At 38.0% G+C, this 25,273-nt stretch overlaps 1 protein-coding gene across 2 annotated transcripts in view; it reads right to left on the bottom strand.

The window, feature by feature from the left end:
• rnf220a (ring finger protein 220a) overlaps positions 1–25,273 on the bottom strand; it is a 231,799-nt gene that overhangs the window by 14,761 nt on the left and 191,765 nt on the right. Inside the window, exons 4-11 of one of the 2 annotated variants that reach the window (XM_088347747.1) lie at positions 24,106–24,157; positions 22,068–22,163; positions 18,055–18,097; positions 14,073–14,197; positions 11,802–11,931; positions 4,499–4,691; positions 3,051–3,106; positions 2,860–2,974 (exon numbers count right to left, since the gene is read on the bottom strand). In XM_088347747.1, the coding sequence (XP_088203873.1) occupies positions 2,860–2,974; positions 3,051–3,106; positions 4,499–4,691; positions 11,802–11,931; positions 14,073–14,197; positions 18,055–18,097; positions 22,068–22,163; positions 24,106–24,157 (810 nt within the window). Of the gene's footprint in view, positions 1–2,859; positions 2,975–3,050; positions 3,107–4,498; positions 4,692–11,801; positions 11,932–14,072; positions 14,198–18,054; positions 18,098–18,254; positions 18,472–22,067; positions 22,164–24,105; positions 24,158–25,273 lie in introns of those variants that run through there. The other variant, XM_088347666.1, reaches the window with a different exon arrangement.

Below are 25,273 nucleotides of genomic sequence, written 5' to 3'. Positions count from 1 at the left end.
TTCCCATAATATTGATGGAGAAACCTCATTGTTGTCATTGATTTGAAAATCTTCTTTTATACACCGTTTTATTTCCTGTACTACGTTTTTATCTGAGAGGAGAGATACATTCATCCTCCAATACCTAAAATGGGGTTCATTGTCTAAACTTAGTTTCAAAGTAATTGGAGAAAGGTCACTTATAGTAATATTCTCTATACCACTCTACTACTGTATGCATATGTTGTCTTGAAATGTAAAAGTAATCAATTCTCGAATAGCTGCCATGCGGGTTTGAATAGAAAGTATAGTCTTTAGTTTGGGGATTCTTCTCTCTCCATGGATCTATCAATCCCAATTCTTTAGTTATGTTATTCAACATCCTCGACCTCTTTGTATTTGTTCCATGTACTGAAGGATACTTGTCCACTTTGCCATTCTGTACAGTGTTAAAGTCACCTCATATAAGTAACATTCCCTTCGCACAGTTGGTTATTACTTTAGCTAATACTTGAAAAAATGTCCCCTTTTCCTCAATTGGTGCAAAAACACAGATTTTAATCTAAAGTTATTGTTTTTGGTTAAAGTAGCAACCAGATGGATCCAGCCAAGGTGTCGGCAGTCACCCCCCAGCCCGTTCCTGACTGCCGAAAGAAGCTCCAGCAGTTCCTTGGGTTTGCCCATTTTTACCGCCGGTTCATTCGGAACTACAGCTCGGTGGCGGTTCCTCTCACGGCACTCACCAGCCACAAAGAGGCGTTCCGGTGGTCTCCGGCGGCCAGCGACGCCTTCTCCGCCCTCAAGGCCCACTCTTCATTATCATTAAATGTCATCATTAAACTCTCCATCAAACATTAAAACACCCTACAATGATACACACACCTAAAGTTTCAAGTATTATTATATATATATATATATATATATATATATATATATATATATATATATATATATATACCGGAGCCATATCACCCTAGTGGGAGGTGGCTAGAGTCAAGAACAAATTCACATTTTTGACTCTTTCTGGGAGATTGATACAGAGGAGGGGATTCCCAGCCCCCTTGCTCAACTGATGTGTTGGGAGTCATTAGGTGACCAAAACCCCCCAATTCCAACCCCTAATGCCGAGCGCCAAGCAGGGAGGCGATGAGTACCAATGTTATAAGTCTTAGGTATGACCCGGCCGAGGCTTGAACCAGCAACCTCCCAGTCTCGGGGCGGGCGCCCTACCCCCAAGGCCACCGAGCTGGTTAAATTTGAAGTATGCCATGTACAAATATTTAAATGAAATAGAGGTCTTAAATCGAAGAACACTGCTATGACACATCTGAGTCATTAGCAATTTTCCCCCCTGAATAACGCAGGGTTATCGCTGGATGCAAGAATATTAGTAAGGCATCTTGCAAAGCACATGAACATATTGAGATATAAGTTGGGAAAGGTATGCAGAAAAGGAAAGTATAGTTAAAGTATGCCTATGCAACATAAGCCTCAATTTTGGCAGAAATCACAGCGGTGGCATCGGTGGAGCCATTTATCTCACAGGGCAAAAGGCATACGTGATATTTTGTACATGCGTCTCTGTATGCTTGCACGTGTGCGGGAACTCATTTATGTTGCTGGGGAATGAGCAGCGGAATGTGATTGCCCACTGGGGGCAACTAGATCATTACGAATCTGAGACCAGAAAGTGATTGAAGCCAAGGAGAGCTCACAAAAAAATCTATTGTGAAAAGCTGCACACACACACTCACATTAGCACAATTAAAGGAGACAAATCACATTTTCATTTAGGGGAGGAGGGACACAGGAATCCCAAAAAGAGAATTCATAGAAAATGTGAGCCAAAAAATGGTCAGAGCCCGACATCTTAATGTAATATGTCAGCACGAAGGTAACGTAGCTTGATGATCAGGTTGCAATACATTGCCAAGATTTTGCCCGAAAATATAAAACATTTAAAATTTAATGTGTTTTTTTTTTGTCACAGAGAAAAAAGGGTGGGCAATTGCAAAATAAAAAATCTGGTTATAAGAGTAATTCCACTTTTATATGTATATAAGCTAGGGCTGCAATGATTAGTCAACATTGACCCAAAAAAGTGTATACAATAAATTCCATTGTTGACAAACATGTTTTTCCAACAGAGTAAGGCATCTAACATTATTTTAATCTTTGCTGCAAGTCACTCAGGTGCAATAGAGTCTCTATCTGGAGCGGTAACATACATAAATGACGGCTTCCACATCAAGTACTCATACAAAAACTTTTAAAGTTTGGGAGCATTTTAGCCTGGTACAGAGAATACAAAGACTACTTGCAAAGTTTGCAAAACAGACCTTGGTTATTGTAATACCTTGGTATACACTAACGTTTGAAGACAAAACTCATCTGACTGTTGAACATAACGGAGTCTGACTCGCCTCAGGAAGTTTTAAGTAACATCCAAGCCATTTTGTTACAGATGTTGCAGTTGACTACAGAATGTACTTAACAAATGTACATAGTATATGTTTTATTTACTGTTCAACTGCTGCTAATGATCCTGGGTCTCAGTTTACAGAGATAAAAAATATTTAATTGATTGTTTATATGCCCTAAAAACGGATAAAGGTTAATTTTTGTATTTGTGTCTCAACGGACCGAGCACTGTGTCTAATCGGTTAGATAGAGCATACTTATCTAATTTGTTACCAAATCTGCAGTATATTCATTTTTCTGTCTTTTTTAATCATTTGCCACACAATTAAATCAACTTTGGGCAAAATAGTCCACTATTAAAATACTAGTTAGGTGCAGCCCCTAATATAAGCATGTGGAAAAAAAATCTGAGGGTTAACAATTTAATGAAAAGGCTGAAAGACTAAAACAAAAACATACTTTTCAATCTCGCTGTTTTTACAGGTGCGTGGCACGCAGGCGACGGAGGGGGTGGACGACGAGGGAGTGCTTGGGTCCATTTTACAGCTTTCACCATTGCTTGTTGAAGGCATCTCTGTCAATATAAAAACAGCCATTTATGATACTAGTAATAATGGCAAAAGCATGTAATTTCATATTTGTTTTCTTACCGTCACTCCCCCATTTGGAGAACTCCGACGTTAATCTGTTTGAAGGCAAGCCCCCGCTATGGAGCAAAAGAATGTATGTTGCATGTTTGGACGTTTTAACTAAATCAAATATGTTTTCTTAATTACATTCAACAAACTAATTTACAACAACATTTGTTTAAACCAGTGCTTCTCAATTATTTTTTCTATCGTGTCCACCAAGGAGAAAGAAAACATCTTGCTCCACCTCCCAAGTGCCCCAACCCACAGACCACTCCCAACGCGTGACTAAATAGTATACCTTATCGATAAAAGTGTTATAAAAGTCCATCTTTACAGAACACTGTAACCTTAATGTAAAAAACAAAGAAATAGTGGACCAAGTTAAAACAAAGAAATACCTTTTTACCTGTAACAGCCAGTATTTTAAGTGCATCTGAAATTTAGAAAATTAAATCAAATCCTTAAAATTTTTGACTCACCATAACTCAGGAGCACAACAATAAAGAAAACTTAGAATGTCTAGCAACCATGTCATTGGATACAGGTAGTTTTTATTTTTGCAGCACTTGCCTCCTCCAGCATAACAGAGACCATGTACAACGCTGCAGGCGGTATCAGCGCCTCTCCCAGTGTTTTCTGTCTTTGCCCTGAGCAATTTGGTACACCACTTTATATGATGCCAACAACGCACGTTGGTTTACTGACGCCGCGCTCACAAATTGGGACGATTATATGAAATAATCTGCTTTTTATTGCAGAAAAAAAACTCAAGTGGCTCATCAGCGCAATTGGCGTGTACTGTATATTTGAAAAACTGTATATATTTAAATCGTATGGCTTCATACTGTCTGCTGCCACAATTTTTAAACACAGCTAGCGCAACGGACCATCCTCTCCCACCGTGGTAGCAGAAAAGCAGGGTGCTCCGTACTTTGTCGTACATCCTTGTCTTGACTTCTGGGAATTTTCTCTGTCCTCTTTACCGCTTTCAATTTTAGTGTTTTCATCCTTTTAAACATATTCCATGCTATCACCTGAAAATCTGCTACAAATGTGTCTACACTCGTCGTGTGCAAAGAACTCATGGTCACTGCTAACAAAAACAATAATTCATGCACACACATTGGTAACGAGAGCGCCACTGCAAGCTAACAAAGTGAAAGTGCAACTGCACTTTGTTCAAAAAAAAATAAATGTTTTTTTTTATTTTATAAATTGTTCCCCGATGTCACATGTAACCCCCCCTTGACCGAGCCTTGCGCCCTCCCAGGTGGATGGGCCCTACTATTTAGGAATCACTGGTTTAAACAAACCTTTCAATGATAAAAAATGTTAGAATGATTATAACACTGTCGGACTACTTTTAATTGGCAAAAAATAAGGTTGCTTAAAACTGAAGCGGCTGCACAAAGACTTCCACTTTATTCTATTTTGACGTGTGCCGTGGGTTGATTTTTGGTTCATACTTGAGCACAGCTCCCCGTAGCGCCTCTCGCTCTCTGGCTTCTCCTTGGTCCTCTCCAGCTCCGGAGCATGGGATGATGTCAGCCTCAGTGTACTGCGCTTTTCCATACTCCAACGTGTCATCGCCATCCACGTCGAGGTCAGCGTCGCTGTCTGCTCCGCCCTCTTTGATGCTACATGTCGCAAACCCGGTGGCTTTTGAGGTTCAAAAGAAACACAAAAAGATATTTTCTTTCAATTGAATATATTGAATGCAACAAACATAAGCGTCTCTTGTTAGATTGATATCATATCCCATGTTTGCAGAAGTGCTCATGGATACTAACCCCATAGTGTGTCTAGCAACCTGAAAGTTATTGTGCTACCAGAGGTTTGAGAGAATTGTTCCCCCAAATATGAATTACATCTAAAACCTCACTTTCCCTCCATCGAATTCTTTCCTCGTCTTCGTCCACCATAGTATTGAGTTCTACGCAACATGGAACAACATGGCAACTGAGCAGCTGCCCGAGAATTAAAAAATCTGAATCGAAGGTTTGCAAGTGAAGGAAGCTGAAAAACGAACACCGACAAGTTTTTATCTGTGTGTTTTACTTTGTAATTAATACTTGAAAAAAACGAAACTAAACTCAGTTTTGCTACCGCTGTATTTTAAATGCTCACATTTGAATACTTGTCTGTGTTGTGCTTTTGGGCGGGTGCACCTCCAATGGTGTTACATTCAGAAATAGAACCAGCTACAGAGACTGCGCACTTTCACACGGTGCGCCCTACAGTCGTGAAAATTCAGTTTATTTGGCTTGGAGATAAAATAAAGGCCATAGTTAAATTCTCTAATCCTTTCCTATTTCGAAGTTTACACAGCCAAAGCAATAGGGTAAGATATATGTCCGTTCCAAAGTATATAGGGCAAAGTTCAACTACAGTTTTCACTCACGGTGTTACAATGGACCCTGTTTTGGATTTACATCACTAATAAATCCTCAATATGGAATTTCATTAAAAAACAAAAATCATGTTCATTGTTGAATGACCTTATGAGGAAAACCCACAGAAATAACTTTAAACACACAAAAATGCCAGCCAAAGCACCCACAATAATTTGTTTGGGTGAGCAATAGAGGTGGGCGGATCTCTACAAAAACAGCCAATCCCATATATACATCCATATCCTTTTTTTTGCAGTATTTTGAGACATTTTTACAAAACAACCTCTGCTCGCACCTTGTTTTGAAGCCATTATTTACAACAAAAAAAAGAATCAAAATGAGCCTAACCACTCTTAAGTAACTACAGAAGTGAGACAAATTTTAAGTGGTATATAGAGACCCTTTGCTCAGTTATCGCTGGTTCACGCCTTTGCCTGTTAGCTTATTGTTGCCTGATTATAACAATAATTGTTGACAAGAGAACACATCGTGTCTGTGCCTGTGTGGCACATGTATATGCAGTAATCCCTCGGTTATCGCGGTTAATGGGGACCAAAACCACCCGTGAAAAGTGAAAATCCGCTAAGTAGCGACGCCCCTTCAAAAATGCTTAAAAAAACAAAACAAAAAACAATTGTATTATTTTAATTATTATTTTTAAGACCCGCGAAGCTCTGAACCCGCGAACGTGGAACCACGAAGTGGCGACGCCCCTTCAAAAATGCTAAAAAAAAAGTTTTAAATTATTTTACTTTATTTTTTTTTTTAGACCCCCGAAGCTCTGAACCCGCTAACGTGGAACCGCGAAGTAGCGAGGTCCCACTGTACTCAGTGATAAACAACCTGACAAATCCTCTCAAGTGCATTCAGCTCCACTTAGTGCAGAGCTTGTGTGTGTGTGTGTGTGCGCGTCCATCACTTAAAAGAAGTCACTTCAGTATTCATTTGAGACATTGTGTGCTTCTGTCACTTAAACCCTGTCTCCCAACTCTTTCGAGGGGTGTCTGTGCCCTTTTTACTGAGGTAGAGGTTTGAGCGTGTACTTTGGCCTAAAAGCGTGACTGACGCTGCCAATCCTCATACTTGAACCTGTGTATGTGAACTGCAGATGTAACCCATGACAGGCAAGACAGCCATCTTGTTTAAACCTGTCTCAATTTCAACAAGGTGGACACCTTTGTGTGCGATAGAGATGTGTGCAAGCCCATGGACAGAGTCGGCAGGGTTGACAGCAGTCTTACTTAACCGGCACTCCCAGACTATTACCTTGGCAGGTATTTTTTGAGCAAAGGATTTGGGCAAGTCATAAAAATTCTCTCAGGATTGCATTTTTTTCCTGGCGTGACCCACAATTGTGAAGGAGGAGGACATGATGAAATTGTTAGACGTATGTGTAATATGTATTTTTTTCTCTCAGCGGGACAACAGTTTTGTATTTTGTAAATATTTCTTCCAATTACAGATTTTACGGTTATAAAACAAGATCCTCATTACAAAATTAAGCACGATTAGTCAAATCCAGCCCCAAAACAAAGTTTATTGTTTTAATCCAATTGGAGATCAACAGTACAATAATGCAAAGCAACACAAACAAAAGGGGTAACATACTATTGTTTATTTTTGCTTATTTTTATGTCCTACTTTTTTATGCAAAAGCCCTAATATATTAAGCTGTGGTATATCATCTTGTTTTTACACCATCAGGATGACACTTTTTATTCCGTTGTGATTTCACTTGTTAAAATGATAATAAATCAGATTCTGAAACTGTTCATTAAAAAAAAGGAGTTCAAGCGCAACTATCATCTATGATAAATATTTGGTTTCAAAATTGTGGGAGCACAGCATATCATTTCTCATACAATTGCACAGAAGACAACATGCTTTTTCTTGCTCTGTTTGTGTTAAGTCTTTGCATTAATTCCGTCCAACTAAGCAGTCTTGGCAGGCCAATTTAATCTAGCAGGTTTAGGTCACCCCCCCCGGCCCACACTTCATATTCGAACTGCCTTTTGCTCGCATTTTGCACTGCCACTCTTGAATACGTTTTATGTTGCCACTCTCATCCTTAGCTTCTTTTTACCCCTCATTTTCAATTGCTCTACGATACCTTTGAATCACCTCATAATCTTCAGCGTTTTATGCAAATGTAAGATCAAATTGCTGTTAAATGTGAATACTCAATAAAACAATTTCCCCACATTTCACCAGTCGAAAAACACAGCACACAATTCCAAAATCCCACATACAATATATAGAATATAAGGTGAAAAATATATTAGCTGTCTGATTTAGTCAGGTGAATCTATCCAGCATCCTGTTACCATAGCAATTATCAGGACTCCTTTAAAACATTCTGAGAATGGGTGTCAAAGGTCATCTTACCATCATTCTGACTTTTGCAGGTCAGAAGGTGGCACAAGAGACGAGTCAAGGTACAAAGATACGGGAAGGTCACCTTTGAAGTAAATTTACAAAGGAGAGATTTCTCCACATCCAAAGTCCTCTTGGACTTCTCAATCAGAAATAATCCCCTTCTTCTCTGTCTCTAAGGATGGCAGATATCAAATTTAAGGATTTGTCCGTCCCAGCCTTTTCCTTGTGTCACGCTTCAATGATATTTGTTGGCTGATGGCTTAAAAACACATGGGTAAAAAAAATGGCATTTTTTTCCTGTGTAAGAATGTTAGGGTTTTTCACCTAAACCTCACTATCATTGTTGTAGAGCAGGGGTCGGGAACCTTTTTGACTCAAAGAGCCATAAAAGCAAAATATATTAATTTTATTTTGGGAAAGAGACAAACCATATATTATGAGACAAATTTACTAAATTGCTAAACCTGTGCCCCAGACAAAAGCTTAGTCTTCAGCACATTTATTTTTGATGATTTGATAAAAATTATGAAAAGAGAATAATGCCAGAGCCCGTGTCCCAAAATCAACAAACATACCACTTTAAACTTGTCTTTCTTTCAATTACTCAAAATTGGTTAAACTCATTTCGACCCTTTTTTTCATACATATTAGTTTCAAAACCAGATGCAAGCAGTTATTTTGTAAAAACGTCACAACATTCTGACACCTTGTGCCCTATATATTCTGCGATGAACTGCTTTTCTATTCAGCTTTGGTTTGGCTTTGCGTGTATCCGAACAGTATTAATGGCTCAAGTTTTGAACAAGATGGAGAAAATTTGGGTGCAATTAAATTTGTCTCTGAGCCACAGGTACTCATAGAAAGAGCCATATATTTCACGAGCCATAGGTTCCCGTCCCCTGTTGTAGAGTTTCAACAATACTACACATGTCAAAATTGAAGACCGCGGGCCAGATCCAGCCCACGAAAAAGTTTTCTACTGCTCCGGAGATCATCTTGATACATTGCTGTATAATACAACAAGAATTGTTGTGTATTTGTTTTCACAATACAATACTTGTCTTTGAAGAACGAGGTAGCTTCTAGCATAAATATTCTCAATTCAAAAAAATAAAATCAAACATGAAAGCACATAATACATTGTATAAATACTTATTTTAAGTAGAAATAACATATTTTACTTTAGCGGCTAGCTGTTAGCTTTAGTAACTGTATTGTCATTGTTTTAGGGGCTGCGGGCTGCAACAACCACTACATTAGCAACCAGCTTTGCTCAAGTAGTTGGCAAGAGATGCAGTCACTAGCAACCATTAATAACAGTTGTATTAAGCGCTCAATTAAAACGCTGAAAAATTGAAAATATATGCATTAAAAATGCATCTTTTTTTCTTATTTGAATTATTACTTTTCTGATTTTTGGCTGTTGTCAGCCTGGGCTGAACACACATTTAGCGGTTATCTGTTAGCCATACTAATGTCTAGCATTGCTGCGCTGAGCACAAAATTAGCAACTAGCATTAGCAGCTCCCATCATTTTCAACAATTGATCAATACGGCATCTCAATTCTTTTGTTAATTAACAACAAAAGGATACTGCTGTAGCGTGAATTTCCCTACGGGGATGAATAAAGTTTTGATCTATCTATCTAGTTTTTTTTGTCTAAGACACCCATGCTCTACTTAGTTCATAATTAAGCACCTAGTTTTTGAGTATGTTTCATCTATGTGTATTCTGCCATCCAGACGTCCAATGTTTGCCATCTGATTAGGCTCAAAACGTGGCACCTAGCAATAGCTTCAAACTTGAAAATGTTGAATCATTTAACTGATCGTGTTTGATATCCTCCTGCCTTGCTTAGAATTACTGTTTCCTCTGTGTTCTTTCTTATGCACTGAAAAGCAGCAGGGTCTCTTTTGATCCCGCCATCTCAGGATATTCCAAATAACTTCTTATTCCATTAAGACACACTTCCTGGATAGGGTGATTGATTCAGTGCACCCTTTTGTAACCATGGTGCAGCTTTCATGACAGAATGCAGCTTGTAAGTTTTTTCTCTCTGAGAAATGTTAGTGTGTCCATGCTTTTGATGTCCCTCTCCCCAGGCCACACCAGTGATCTATGCCACATCACAAGGTGCCCTATTAGAGTGCGGCAGAAGGGTCCAGTGTCTGCTTGTTTACCAACACTCAAGAAAGTCAGACAGATGGCGCAGGGAGCATCAGGGAACTGGATTGATGTCTGTTGGGGCAACCACCCAAAGCTTTGTGTGTCTCCTTAAAAAGTGTCTTTTAACTGAGATTTCTGCTTGATCTGTCTCATTTATCTCCCGTGGACAAAAGGCAAGTGATTGAGTCCAAAAGTGCAACAATAAATTTGAAGGACAAAGGTAATAGGAGCAAGGCTTTTAATGAACGCAGGTATGATGGTTTCATTTTAGTTTACATTTTAAAATGTAAATTTGCTCAGCAATTCTTTAAAGGATTAGGATTCAATAGAGGAAAAAAATGTACCATATATTATTTGTGAATTTCGTGAAGTTTAATTACTTGTTATCAACATCTTTTGTTTGAGCCAAGGTATTTTTTTTAGTATTGGTAATCTGATACTTAGGTTGGAAATAACGTTTGAACTAATTGAATAAGGCAACGTTGCATTTGAATTCATTGATCCGAATGCAGGTTTCAGATGAGGGGATGTTGTGATTTTGGCCTTTTGTGATTAAGGGCTGAACAAAAAATGACTTTACAGACTTTAAAAAAAACCTTAAAATATTTATTTCTACACAACGTTATTATTGGCAGCATAGCACACATTGCTTTCAATCAACCATGGGTGGATGGTTCTTTTCATCTGCATAGACCCTCTTTTTGGGTATCAAACGTCACTTTGGATAACAATAATGTTCTCTATAAAATTATTAATGATAATAGTAATACGTGTGTCTGCAGTGCAGTGGTTAGCACATTCGCTTAATACGCGAGAGGTCCCCGATGCGAGACTAGTTGGAAACATTAATTGGGCTGGAGAGTGATGGGTGCCACTAGACTGCACTTGCCTAAGAAACACCATAGGAAATGGTGCCCTGACGACCCTAGTGGTCAAGTACGAATTTCCCTCCGGGGATGAATAAAGTATCTATCTATCTATCTATGATTCTGTAGAGCAGTGGTTAGCACATTCGGCTAACACACGAAAGCTCACCGGTTCAAGACTGGATGGAAACTTATGTTGGCCTGTAGTATGTAAGCTGTACTTGCCCAAGACACACCACAGAAAATTGTGCCTCTATGACCCTAGAGGTTAAGGAATCCAATAAACCAACCAATATTAATACAATTCATAATTATAAGAATGCATATTATTTATAGCCGTTTTATTGTATGGGTGTAGTCCAATTGTTTAAGAACACATGCCATTTAATAATATTCCTTTCTCACTGTGTGTTTATATACAATTGCAATAAAACTCAGATCTGACTGTACTCAAACACACAAAAGGAACCATTTAGACATCTGTATACTGTGCCCATATACGTTCTACAGATCCTGTTAACTGGCAGCAACTGTGCTAGTACTTACAGAGCAGCTCTTTTAGAGCTGTATTCCATTTTAAGATAAATATCATGAAATTCATGTAGTAAATGAAAACCAACAAATAACTAATTGCTAATCAGAATGTGAATTATTATAAATAATTTCTTTTAGATCACAATCGCAAAGTCCTTTGCGATCTAATATCATATCCACAACCTGTTTCCGGCTGAATTCTTTGGATTATTTCCAAGTAATCATGACAGAATTATAGTGTCATGACATCATCAATTTTAGGGCATTCTGTGGCATGGAAAAAATGCTTCATTTGAGTGACGTTAGAAACTTGAAGTCTGCCATTCACATCCCCGTAAATTGTTGTTTTGTTGCTATGATTATCAAAAGCAATCTAATGAACATTTGAGTTACGCAAAGTAAATTTGTAGAATGTAAAAATGAAAATGTATACCTCTGAAGCCTCCCTCCAGAAGTGCAGTCGCTCTAATCCTCTTTTGTCCTGCCCACTCGTACTCTTCGAAGCCCCGCCCATTGTCAGCATCCATATCCGCAGAGTCGTCATCACCCAGAACACCCTCACGCTGTAACAACAACCGCATTTGTTACTGATGTAAAAAATTAGTATTACTGCTTTGGTACCAGGGCTTCACTGGGGACCACAACTTCAACACATTACTATAAAAGGTAAAAACAATTGTTTTCTGTTCTTTTTTTAACCGTATCAGAAACCAAGAACATTGTCCAAAATATATAATAATAATAATAATAATAATTTCCTTTGTATTGTCATTCTTTGTAACAATGTACACAGAACGAAATGTCGATACACCTGACCCGTTGTAGCGAGTCGATGCAGCCGCAGCCAGAGGGCGCCGCCATTATACCAATTAGGTATGTCTTGGTCGAGGCGCGAACCGGCGACCTCCCAGTCTCAAAGCGGGCACACTACCATCTAGGCTACTGAGCTATGCATCTAATCTTTAAATTTCTGTAAAGTAATAGTCTATTCAGTTTTTCAAATAGAATCAGCAAATAGAAGTGCCTATTATTTAGACAACATACCACATTTTCTGCACTATAAAAGCACACCAGATTATAAGGGGGCACCGCCCAAAAATACTCTTTTCTCATCCAATTTTCAGTAGATTACAAACGCATGGAATTAAAACGACAGTAAGAGCTACTGTATTTATAGCGCATTTTATACACGTAAAGGTATGTATTAGTACAACGTAGTGCCTCAACAATGAATTGACAAAATCGATGATTAAAACCATTGTCAACTAATAAGTTCAAAGATCAAAGCAAATTAAAGTGCACGCCATTTTATTGTGACGCTGGGTACTGTAATACCGTTTTGGTCCGGCAGAAGGTGCCAAGACAGTTGTTATAAAAAAAATAAATAAAAAAAAAAGCTATGTTAAATTATGTTTATACTACATTTTGAACATTGCATCATTTACAAACACAATTCACATAAAAGTTTCAGCTTTGTAGTGTTTGACTGTTTCATCATGACACAAAGTTACCCATTTCAAGGGAAAAGATTCGAGCCTAGTCAAGACTCACAACATTTTTGGGTAAAATGTTGCCGACCAAAATCGCAACGGAATCGAACTGGGGTTGCGGCGATGAGAACACCGCAACCTTTTCGTATGTCATCTCATCATCACACTATTTTTACTCACTGTGCCATAAATGAATGTTAGAGGATAGAGCAAACTGAAAGTAGATACAAAAGCTCTTTTTTTGTGAGTCATCTTTTCCACAGGTGATGTAGTGGGTTATTTTTTGACTAATCAATCATTGCATAAGTACGGTAGTATACCGTTTGACATCGCCTACTAATGGACACGTATAAATACTGAATGCATTTCCAATTAGATAGATAGATAGATAGATAGATAGATACTTTGTTCATCCCCGAAGGGAAATTCACATTTCCAGCAGCATCCCTGAGCTGAGAACAATCGAGAACAATCGAAAATAACACGGGAGCTGCTGGAGTGGCTGCCATTCGTGACGGCGCCGGAAGAAAAGATTCAATTTGAATCATTTACAAACAAACAAACAATTGAATCATGTACAAACAAACAAACAAAATATTCATGTTTATACCCACCATACTTCGCGATATATAATGCGTACCAAGTTACAAGCAACACTCGGGTTTGTAGGCGAATTGGGATTTTTAGGTGTGCCCTATAGTCCGGGAAAATACGGTACTGTACGAAATCCGGATAATTTGAAGAGTTGAACACGCAGACTGCATAAAATGAAGAACACTGTTTGGAAATGAAGGGTTAGTTTATCTACGACAAAGTTTATTATTTAGAGACAGATCGAGATAAAGATTAGTGCCCATTCAACTACTTATCTTTGTCTGCTGAATTAAATAATTTTAAAAGATCAGCATGCACGTGGTTAAAATATGCACAAACATTATCAGTGATAAAGGCAGAGGAAAAAGTGGAGGTCAAATATTGTAAGTGTCATTTGAATTCTCTTAAATGTTAATAATTATTAGTCCAACATGATGTGTAAGCAAATCCACCGCTCAGAAATCAGACCGGTTAGTGATAAAATAAATTAAAAGGCGCTACTTGGTTGATGCTTGCACTAATGAAGAGAGATGAGCAGACAGCTTCGGACAGGAAGCGAAGGAGCTGACAGTCTGTCCAACTGCAGGTTAGATGGGCCTGGGGGGCCTTGATTTAACTACCTGGATGAGGCATTGTTCCACATGTCTACTCATCTCCTCCTCGTTCCCGGCCAATGGAGCACTGCACAGCGGACATACCTGGCCCCCATCCTCTGGCTTCCTCCTCTTCATCTTCCCTATACGAGCTGAAAGTGAGAATAAAAGAGGATCATTTATTATGTTTTTTCTTACAATATCAACACTGGTGGAGCCACAGATGGAAACAGTTTAAAACTGCATGAGGGATCATGTGGAACTCCCTGAGCACACGAGTAGCCTGCGGACTGGTTCTGAAAATAGCTCACCAGTGATTCGATTCTCTAAGAAATTTTATTTCTAACTGTCATGTGGAATCATTAACATGATTGCAGTCTATAAAATGAACATTTTTTCCCAAAATCATTTTTAAAATTAGCCTATATTTATGTACAGTGGTATCTCTTTATACGAGCACCTCAAAACACGAGAATTTCGGTAAACAACTTTTATTAAAAAAACAAAAATCTACCTTGCTATATGAAGGAAAATCCAAGTCATGGCCAGGCCCAGAGGCTACTACTTAAGGCAAGTAGATACCGCTCACCACCCGTAACAATTTACCGCCAGCATCAGGCTGTCTTTTTTGCGCATGCAAACTACTACCGACAAAAAAATCGTGCTGTAAAAAATGTTGTATGTACGTTCATTTAAAGTTACGGTAACTTTTATTTTAAGTGTAATTCTTTAAAAAGAGACCTTTGCAGTCTCAATGTAACAGATAGAAAAGTAGCCTTTTATTTACTTCTTGACTTGTGTCAAGATAGAGTCTATCTCATACCTGTCAACCTCGGCCAATTCCCCCTCTTATTAATGGATACAAATCCTCCTTAATAAGCAATAACACACCTTACAAACACAACGAGGCAACTATTTACTAACAGCAAGACAGACTATGTCGAATACCGCAACAATATAAGTTATCTTAGTTGTCATCTTCTATTAGAGAGGCAATCCGAATTAATAGCCGAAATGGGCAAGTATAAAAAGATTTAAGCTACACAATGTAAAATGTTAAAAAAAACACAGGGAAAACGTAGAAGTTGGCTGGTATACGATCTCAACCGCGCCCTCTTTTCTTCGTTGCACGTGCACACATTCATTAAGACACTAATAATAAACACGCTAATATCATCTATTTATCTTATTACCCTATTTTTAATGTTAAATTACAATTTGAATGTGTACTTAGTTGTCAGCAAGCTGTTCACTTGAATGCTTTTGGAAGGACAGAAGCAAGTCCACAGGTTTTAATTATTTCATAACAGGAAAATTCACTAGTTATACGAGAAACTTGCTGTACAAGCATAATCCTGGACCAAATTAAGCTCATAAGAAGAGGTACCACTGTATATCAATCACTCAGTGCCCTTATAGAAGAAAGATGTTTGGTTGGTGGCCTCAGCCTTTTTAAACCTACCAATTACTACCAGTTAGAAACATAACAATGCCATAGTAACCACATAGTAATTCATAGAAATGCTTATTAAACTGGTAAAAAAAAGAGCTGTTCACTTCAAAATGGTTGGAGACCCCCTGGTCTACATTAAGCAACCCACTCCTTCCCTTCTGAAAAAAAAGAGAACAATCAGACTTGACAATTGTGTCTGCCCCTTTCCACTCCAGTTAATTAGCAATTTAACAGAGTGGAACAGCAGTCATTGCTGCCCAAAACGTTTTTACCTTACCTGTAAATGGTCCATTAGGACATTCATTTTAAGCATTGAGAGGAGATGGGGGGTTGCGTAGAAGCAAATGAGACCTGAGGGGGAGTTGCCGTATTTATGTGTATAACGCGCACTTGTGTATAACGCTCACCCCCTATTTTTTTTTAAAAAGATTGGTATGAAATTTTGTTTCACTTTTTATCAAATAAAACTAAGCATTTAAGTGACTAGTGTTACTGAATGCCATGATTAAAAGACATTTTTGAAAATGTAATCAATTAATTCGATCGACTATTGTCGTCAGACACGTTTTTCCAACCGAGTGAGGCATCTCTTTATAAATATAATCTCTGCTGAGAGTTGCTCATGTGCAACACGTCTCTGTCTCAAGCTGTAACAAACATACAGAAATGGCGGCGTCAACATCAAGTACTTGTACAAAAATGCCTGAAATTTCGGAGCTACGTCAAAAAAAAAAAGACTACTTGAAAAGCTTGCAAAGCAGGCCTTGCTTATTGTGGCAGTACCTTGGTAATGCAGGAACATTTACGGAGAAAGTACCTCAGACAGTTGAACGGAACGGAGTGTGTGACTGACAAACGTATTTGGAACTAAGTGTACAGTATACAGTCCAAAGAACAAATGTCAGTTGTTAAAATATTAAAAAACGACAAACGTCAATTGTTTGAACTGTTTCAAACTGTAGCGAATCATTGACCACAAAATGCATAAAACATTATATTAATTTACTGTTATACTGTTTCTAATGAGCCTGTTCCTGGTTTACAGGGATAAAAAAATGTTTACTCGATTTTAATTTCACTCATTCGCAGAGTTTTACTTGAATTTTCTTTATGGTTATTGATATCAACGTATCGTTCATTGAGGTCAGGGAGAGCACAGCAATAAAGAAATAGTGAGGCTGCAGGTCCAGCCTACTGCTTCAACTAAATGAACAACTCTCACAAGCTACCCCACGCGGAGCCTGTAACTCACCAAAGCCAGATCCATTAACCATGAAATAAATGACTTGGAACTACAACTTGTGGGAAACCGCTACATTTGGGTCTCTTTCATCTTAATTATTGCGCAAACTTGGCTGAAAACGAGGACACCCGATAGTAGCGTGCAGCTAGCCAGCTGCTCTCTAAATTAGTTTCTCGCTCTAAAAAGAGAACCCCCCCAATTTCTATTTTCACTTTTGTAGAATGGCGATATAACGATTGAATCAGCTGCAATTATGTCTTATTACTTGTAGAGCTATAAATTATTGTATGATCTTAAGTCAGTGATGATATCTATCCTCCTGAGGCAAGTTTAACCCGGGCTTTCATTGAAGTGTGACATTACTTTGAGGATTTTCACTTTTTGTGTGTGGTTCTTGCGCCCATTAGCTCCAAAAGCAATAAAAAAATTGGCCTTTTATTTAATTCTTAACACATGTGCTTTTTCGTGTTTAAAAAAGATATAAGCAGCAATTAGATTGAAACTAGCGTCCCTAATAAATAGTGACACATCCTTGTTGAGGTTGTTTGTAGAAGACTACAAGATTGAAGGCGAAAAAGACCCGAAAACAAATGTACCTCAAGTGTATATTCAAGTATTAAGTGAAATTGAGATATTCTGATAAAAAACAATTCTGAATTGGACAAGGAAAACACCTCTGAAATCATACAGTATAAAACAAGGGCACCCGTACGATGCGGCAGGGGTAAACCAGTGAAAGCCGTCGGGCCCCGCTGTTGAACAGAAGAGTGGGTTGTGTCACCCTAACCCGAGTGACATGGCTTTCTTGTGTCTCGTTGCATCTGGAGGGATGAAGGCATGACCAACTTGGGTGCCGAGGTGCTTAACCTGTTTGGGTGTTTGGGCATTTCGGTTGGCGATAGTCCAAAAAACTTTATGAGTTTTTTTGCTAATTTTCCTTTTATTTATTTTATTTGTTTTTGTATGCGTTTGTCTTGCTGTCGGTCACCCCTCTCGAGGGTTATGATCAGGGTAGATAGATAGTTGAATAGATAGATAAAACAAGTGTTTGGATAGCTAACAGATCGACAAATCCTGGATATTTCAGTAAAAATGCAAATAATACGTGTTGTGTAGATAAATTAAGCAAAATTCCCTCCCTCTTTCAAGTCACAAGGATTTTTGTTCTTGAAAACGGTCTACGCGTACATCAAATAGTATCCACTAAATATCTTCTTGAAAAATAAATGAAATTTTCAAATGTGGAATGGAGGAAACTCACACATATTGATGTTTATTTTTACTGTTATTGAAGATGTGTATTGTGTACGTACCATTCAGCCGCGTTTGTCGATTCGCTCGAACCCGTAAAAATGTCTGCAAGCAGAGAAAATAATACGACAGAAATAAACATTAGATGACAAGAAATCATTCAAATCAATGAGCAAGTACAAGCGCAGCTCTGAGAAGCAAGATTGCTTTGGATGCGAAGCAGTTGGGCTTTAAATTGAATCCGGAGCGAATGGAAACCTACTTCGCGTTTGTTTTCCACTTCTTCCATTCCAAATAGGCTAAAAGTGACCGCAGAAACTTGTGTGAATGGGATTCCGAATTCTGCACACAGGGCTCAACATTTTGCGGCGTTTAGATTTTGCGGCGGATGTAAACGGATTGAAAATGCCGCCGCTTTAGACTGCCGAGTGGCAAGCGCTACGCCATGTTCGGTTGTTGTGATCATGTGACTTCCGCCACGGATGTTGGGGGGGGTCATTAACTGCTGCACTAGATTGCAGCCGCTAGAGGACAGAAGAGGGTCTGATGCGAGCCTACTGAGACATTTTCTGTCCCACTGACGGTCTAATGTCTGTCAATATTCTCGCTGCCAGCCCAATAACATACCTGTCAACCTCCACGGCTCCATGCCCTTACAAACTGTCGTATTTTCCCTTACAAAATACAAAAAAATCTCACACTGAATTTGTTTTTCAAACTTGTTCATTTGTGTAGTTTAACATGTTATATTGTACATGTGTTTCGTTACATCATTCTGTACATATTCTTAATAATGAAAAAAATAAAATATATGAAAAAAATGAAATGCATTTATATAGCGCTTTTCAAGTCAATGAAGACTTCCCAAAGCATTTACAATGTGCTTCACATTTAGCCATTCACACACACTCACACACCAATAGCAGCCGTGCAGCCACGCAAGGCGCCAACCTGCTTATTGTGGGCATTAGGGGTTCAGTGTCTTACCCAAGGACACTTCAACATGTAACACGGAGGAGCCGGAATTCAAATCTGCGATCTCTTGATCCCAAGACAAGCGCTCTACCTCCTGAGCCTATGCAGGAACAATTATTACCAGCGTAACCAAAATATCCATTAATAACACTTTAAATTTAAATTTGTAGACTACGATATTTTTGGAGGAAAAAATTAGTTGCCATTTCTATTTTGTAAACCAAACCACAATCTCAACCATTGATGGTTGTATTTTAAATTTAAAACAGACTATTTAACAGGGACGGAAAATACAACCCTATGCAGCCTTGTGACTGTGACTGTGAAGTGATCGGCAACTGTTGGAGGTATGTTGTGCTTTGCGATGAAATGGCAAAACATCACTCCTGCAGCTGTTGAGGAGTCTTCAGGTGTAGTGCCTAATTTCTACTCCTCTGCAAAATCAATCATGCCCCCGTGCATGCAAAGTGGTACCGTGAGTAAAATATGGTGGTATAAAATCGGATGTCATCTGCATAACTAGGGGTTTAGTGGTTAAGATCTTGACAGTCCCACCGCCACGATCTGGGTTTGATTCCCGTTGGAATCAATTGTTGGCAAATGTAGTAAGTGATATTTTTTGACTGATCAATCATTGCACAAATATGGTAATATACTACCGTCAAACCTCATATATGAGGCACACACAAAGTTTGAGGTTTTCGTGAGGGTATAAAAATGGGTGTATATACGAATAAGAATAGAATACGCTAAAAATAAGGCTTTTTTTTCCTTTCAGTGTGGCCTATTACCAAACGACTCACTACCTGGTACTACCGCAGCCCGGTGGTTGTCCAATACTGATATGTGGGAATATTGTAATAAAGTCATACTTGTCAACCTTGACCAATTGCTCCCCTTAATAATGTGTGCAATTTACCTTAGTAAGCAATAATGAATAAAAAATCGAAAACAATGACAACAATTATCAAGTTAACGAATAAAACGATTGAGAAATCCGAAAACCTTCTATGGGTGTCTGCCATTAAAGCGCTGCTGTAAGGTACAGTAAATGGTTTAAAATTTTTTTTAGATTTTTACCTGTTTATAAATGTTAATTAACTCCATAGTAGTAATAATCAATGTCTAAGTACATGCTTAATTAATATTCTAAATTTCTTTCAGTATGTGGCTCTTTTCAAGCGGTTTTAGGGGGGAATGTATTTTACTATCTCCATTTTAAGCTGCATAATCCTTTCATTAGATACATTTGAGAAGTGGAATATTTTTCTTGATTTGGGTCGCAGCTTGTCATTAGGGTACAGGGGTGGGTCCTGAAGTAAAACCAGATGAGAACCACAGGTGTACACAATTGGAAGTGATAAAAAAAACATAAATTTGGGGAAAAAATGAAAGTTGACAGGTATGATTTTGTTCTTAGCAATAATGATGATCAATACAATTCGGGTGAATCCTGCCTGTTGTGTCAGAGCAACTGGGATGGACCGTTAACAGTTCCTGCCACACTCGAAATTAGAGTGGTCTTGAAATCTTTTGAGAGCAAATAGTACAAGACATTTGCTACAGTCCTCACTGTGTACTTTCAAAGGACATTTTAAAATTGTATTTTCTTCCTCAATGCTGGAGGGTGTAAGTCCAAACTAAGTGCTGACATTAGCATCCTCAGTCATCAGATGCATGCCCTTTCTCTGACACAGCTACAGTAGGCAAAAGCCCAGTCCTCAGACCATCCAATCAGTGTCCATCAAGAACTGACGACCCCCAAGACCCCTCCCTTCTCAGCATCACTTTACGAATATGCTGACTCTTGCTGCAATTACATCATTATCAAACACTCACTGAATGTTTGAATGTAGGTGAGACTATTGAAGAAAACTGACACCTAGAGAGGAAGAAGGTGTCAAAGTCTGCCATTTATGCTTCATTTTCAGTGTGTCCATTGACTTAATCATTTGTATAATATAAGGTGATTTCAGCAGTTTCACTTAATGAGAAAATCTACTTTATAGCTATAAGGCCTTGATGAGCTGTGTCATCTAGAACGTATGAAGGTAACGTCTGCGGGGACTTAATAGATCTTACTTTATGGCGTAAGGGGAGCGACCCACTTAACCTTAAGATAGATCACCGCCTGTAAAGCACCATGGAACAAACTTTGATGAAGACAATAATAGTAAAAAAAACAACAAAAAAACAAAAAAACTATGAAGTCTACTGTGCATAAATTGATGCAGGGGTGGGCCGTCAGTCAATGTATTCTCTGCTGGCCTAAAAAACATCTGGATCATGCAATGTTAATTATATTTTGTTCGTGAATATTAAATGATTTTAAAATATCAGCTTCCTTTCATTGCGTTTACCCTGGTTGCACTACTTCCAGATGTGTGATTTTATATTTAGGCATATTTAGGCAACCAAACACATTTCCTCCATTACTTGTTTCCAGGGTCAGAAATCTATCTGGAGGCCTCCCAATCAGTTTTGCAGGCTCTGAGGCATAAAAATAGTCATGATAAAGCTAATGGCTTAGCCAATCAGATTCCGAGTTGGCGTAAGGTAGGGTCTGCCAGTAGGCCATGGCAAACATCACCGATTTCACAAACTCTGATTGGCTAGGGGCAGTAATGGAATTCACAAAAACGTAAAGATGAAATACCTGTGTCCACAGCTTCTGTTGAACAAACTTTTTCAGCCCTAAGTCGAACAAAAACTTATGCCAGAAATACGAATTATTAGGTTTTAGCATTAGCTTTGATGAAAGTGCATGAATAAGCTGCACGACAAAGTAAATGAAATCCTCTTAAGGAAAGGAAGGAGAATGTATGTTGTTCAAAAATAAAAAAAATATTTTGGTGAGTGAAATGAAGCTATATTATTGAATATTCTTGCTGTGTTATGAGGTTAATGTTGATGCTTTGTAAAAGTTGTCCAAGCTGTAACTGAAGGAAATGTTTATATTGCCATAAAACAGTTACTGGGAGATGCATTGATTCAGACGTAGCATTACTGAAGGTGTAGGTGTAAAATGCACAGCCCATCCCCTTATTTATGATCGAATGTTCCAAACAACATGAACATATCGTGCATGTTTGTGCGTGACCTGGTATCTGTCTGAGTGGTGGGCGTCATCAGACGACAGCGGCGAGACCACAGGAGATTCTCCCTCACGCTTGATGTGCACCGATAACAGCATGGACTAGAAAAAGGAAAAAATATAAATATATCACAGGTCCAGTACGTTCAGATTACTTTTCTAAACCGTTTTAGTCAAATAACAGTGGGTTAAAAAATAACCCCAGTTTTTGTCATATATGGAGCAACCCACCACATGGGTTCAGTTGACCCAACGTTCTGCGTTGTTATGTAAAAATAACCTGCATAAAAATGTGTACTGTTTAGTTTATTTGTTTTTGAAAGAATCCTGAATTAAGTGTACTTTTGGTTTTATTAAAAACCCCAAAAGTGGTTGATTTTATAAAGAGCAGTTTAGTTCTGAACAAAAAAAAAGCGCAGTGATTTGATTCTCAATGCATACAAAGTTTTGCGATTTCGACTGATCAATCATCACACCAGTGTGTACCGTAAGTGACGGTAATACACTAATAAATATGGTAGCTCTTACTGTAATTTTAATGTCATGCAACTTATTGTTCTGTGCGCCTTATGTATAAAAAATATGACAGAATGCTATTTTTTGGGGTTGCGCCTTATGATCCGCTGCGGAAAATACGGTATTTACATACTCTAAGAAGAAATTTTAGTGACTGTATAGCTAATGGTGTTGTTGACCTACTACTCCAACTCAAGTGATTATTTGTGGTCCCTTTGAGTTCTGTCTCCTTTTTGAGGCTCTCTTAATAGGGACATTCACACTACAACGGAAGTTTTTAAATCGAGGCTTAAGACACACTTCTATTCCAATGTTTATGATTGATGCCCACCTCATATTCTGTATTGCCCTGTCTTTTTCCGACTGCCTGCCTGGCTGATACGAAGCAGAAGGACGATTGGAGATGAGTCAGCGGACCAGCGTCTGACCTGAAGCATGTCAACCGCTGCATTTACCAGCTGGCAGAGATGGGAAACTGCGTCGTGGCCGTCATAGACTTTCTGGACTAGTTTACAGGCTGGGGGCGTCGTTGGTGTCATGCTCTTTCCGGACATTTTCAACATCTTACCTAGTGTTTACTATTCTGTGTACAGTAATGCTAATTGTGTTTCACCCTGGTCAATCCTGGAAGGGGGATTACCACATGTGAGGTCCTTTCTCAAGGTTTCCCTTTTCTCCTCACACTGAGTTGTTCCTTGCCCGCATACTGGTTTAAGATCAGGTAATTGTGTCATTGTAATCCTGTGCAGTCCTTTGAAACATTTTTGTGATTAAGGGCTATATAAATAAATGTGACTTGACTTGACTTGACTACAGTGCCTCTTGGCCGGAAGTCTGTTGATTTACAGGAGACTACAGTACTCCAAAATATTCTATTGGCTGATGCCATCTTCTGGCTGAAATCATAATCGCAGCTTCTGTCAAGATGTGACTTAGATGCACGTTATTTAACTCATATTTTCTCATCTTTTAGGGATCGGGTCGGCATTTGGAGTGTATTTGAAACAGTCTATTTCTTACTGCCAGCACTTTAATGATGAATGAATAAGACGTTGAAAGAATGAAAGAAAACAACGAGCACGCGTGTGAAATCACTCTCCACCTCCTCTCTTTTCCCCCAGCCTAATGTGGTTTGCGGCCGGAACACCGATGATAAAATAAAGATAAAAGCAGATAAGTGCAATTAAAAAGAAATATATGAATGTTCAACTCAGTTGGACAATTTAAACAGATAATTAATAGAGAAAATATAATTATTTTTTAAACTTTTTGGGACACCCTTAACTATGCACCACTCTTCCAATTCAATGCTGTATTATTTTTATTATTAATATTATTATTGTCATTATTATTAGTATTTTCATTATTACTATTTGCTAATAATTGTTTTAAACTGAGAAATTATACTGTAATTGTTATCATGGACAAATACTTTAATATTAAATGCTATAGGTTTAAGAGAAAAATAAATAAAATACTAATAATTGTCAAAATAAACATACAAATTCATAAAATAAACATATCTCACCTTGGGAGTTCCTGGAGTGACTGCCCCATCCTTAGGTGAAGGAATCTTACTGCTGTTGGAAAGAGAGGACATTTAAAAAATTAAATGCAGGAAGATTGTGTAGTTATTTATTTTGTGTATTATTACAACCGTTTCAACCCATTCACTTCCGGTTAAGTAAATGTGATTACTGACATCTTTTGCATTAAACTAGTAAAGATTGTGTGTAAATCGAGTCCTAAATGCTGCTGTATTGTGTCGCGCAATTGAAAACAAGTGCTAAAAAGGACAATGAAGAATACAGTATAGAGACAGATCCACCCAACGGGTCTGAAGATGAAAGAACAGCAGGAAGATTGTCAGATAATGACAATGATGTGAACAACAGTGAGGTATAATAGTTAAAATAACAACCTGGCATCCTATGCAATCTCCTTTGCAGAAAAGTAAAGATAATAACTCCAAATTTACAAATTTACAAATTCATCAATTTTTATTACATTTCTTAATTTTCCAATATTTTCCAATATTTATATTTTAATTTGACAATATATATATATATATATATATATATATATATCAATTCCTATCGGATGTTCTGTTGGGTAGACCTCAGATAAGTTTATACTGTAGTTTGAAAGCCATTTAAAAAAGGAAAAGAAGACATCAAAGGATTTTGAACTTGCACAGAGTACAGGACAGAAATTGCAACCTGTCCTAAAAGGCCTCCCCTGAGCCCTTTCTTTAATCAAATCTCCCAAGTTACAAAAGTACATCCGCCCAAAGGGTGTGTATATCAAAGGATAGCATCATGATTGGCCCAGAGTGACAATGGTGTAATATCAAAACAAAGAACAACAGTGGGGTACAGTAGTCGAAATAACAAACTCTCATCCTATAAAACCTCCTTTGCAGGTGTCCAATATTGAAATCAGAATAAACTTATCAAAATCCAAACCTTGACGTAACATATGGTAAATTTGAAAAAAAAAAAAATATATATACAGTGAATATTTATCATGCTAACTATAAAATGTAAAAGTTATATTTAATTAGGAAAATACTTATTTTTCTATTTTGCTCTCTAACGTTTTTTTATCTGAGGACTTTTTTTAAACTGGATTTTCTATCAACTCTGAAGCAGATTGCTGTTGTGCGTAAATGATATTGTAAAACTCTTTGCCAAATG

This window comes from Urocampus carinirostris, chromosome 1, assembly GCF_059441175.1.
Source record: "Urocampus carinirostris isolate Australia breed hairy pipefish chromosome 1, RoL_Ucar_1.0, whole genome shotgun sequence".
Classification (NCBI taxonomy): Eukaryota; Metazoa; Chordata; class Actinopteri; order Syngnathiformes; family Syngnathidae; genus Urocampus; species Urocampus carinirostris.
Note: the sequence above shows the minus strand (reverse complement) of the source record. Positions and strands in the feature narration are given on the sequence as shown.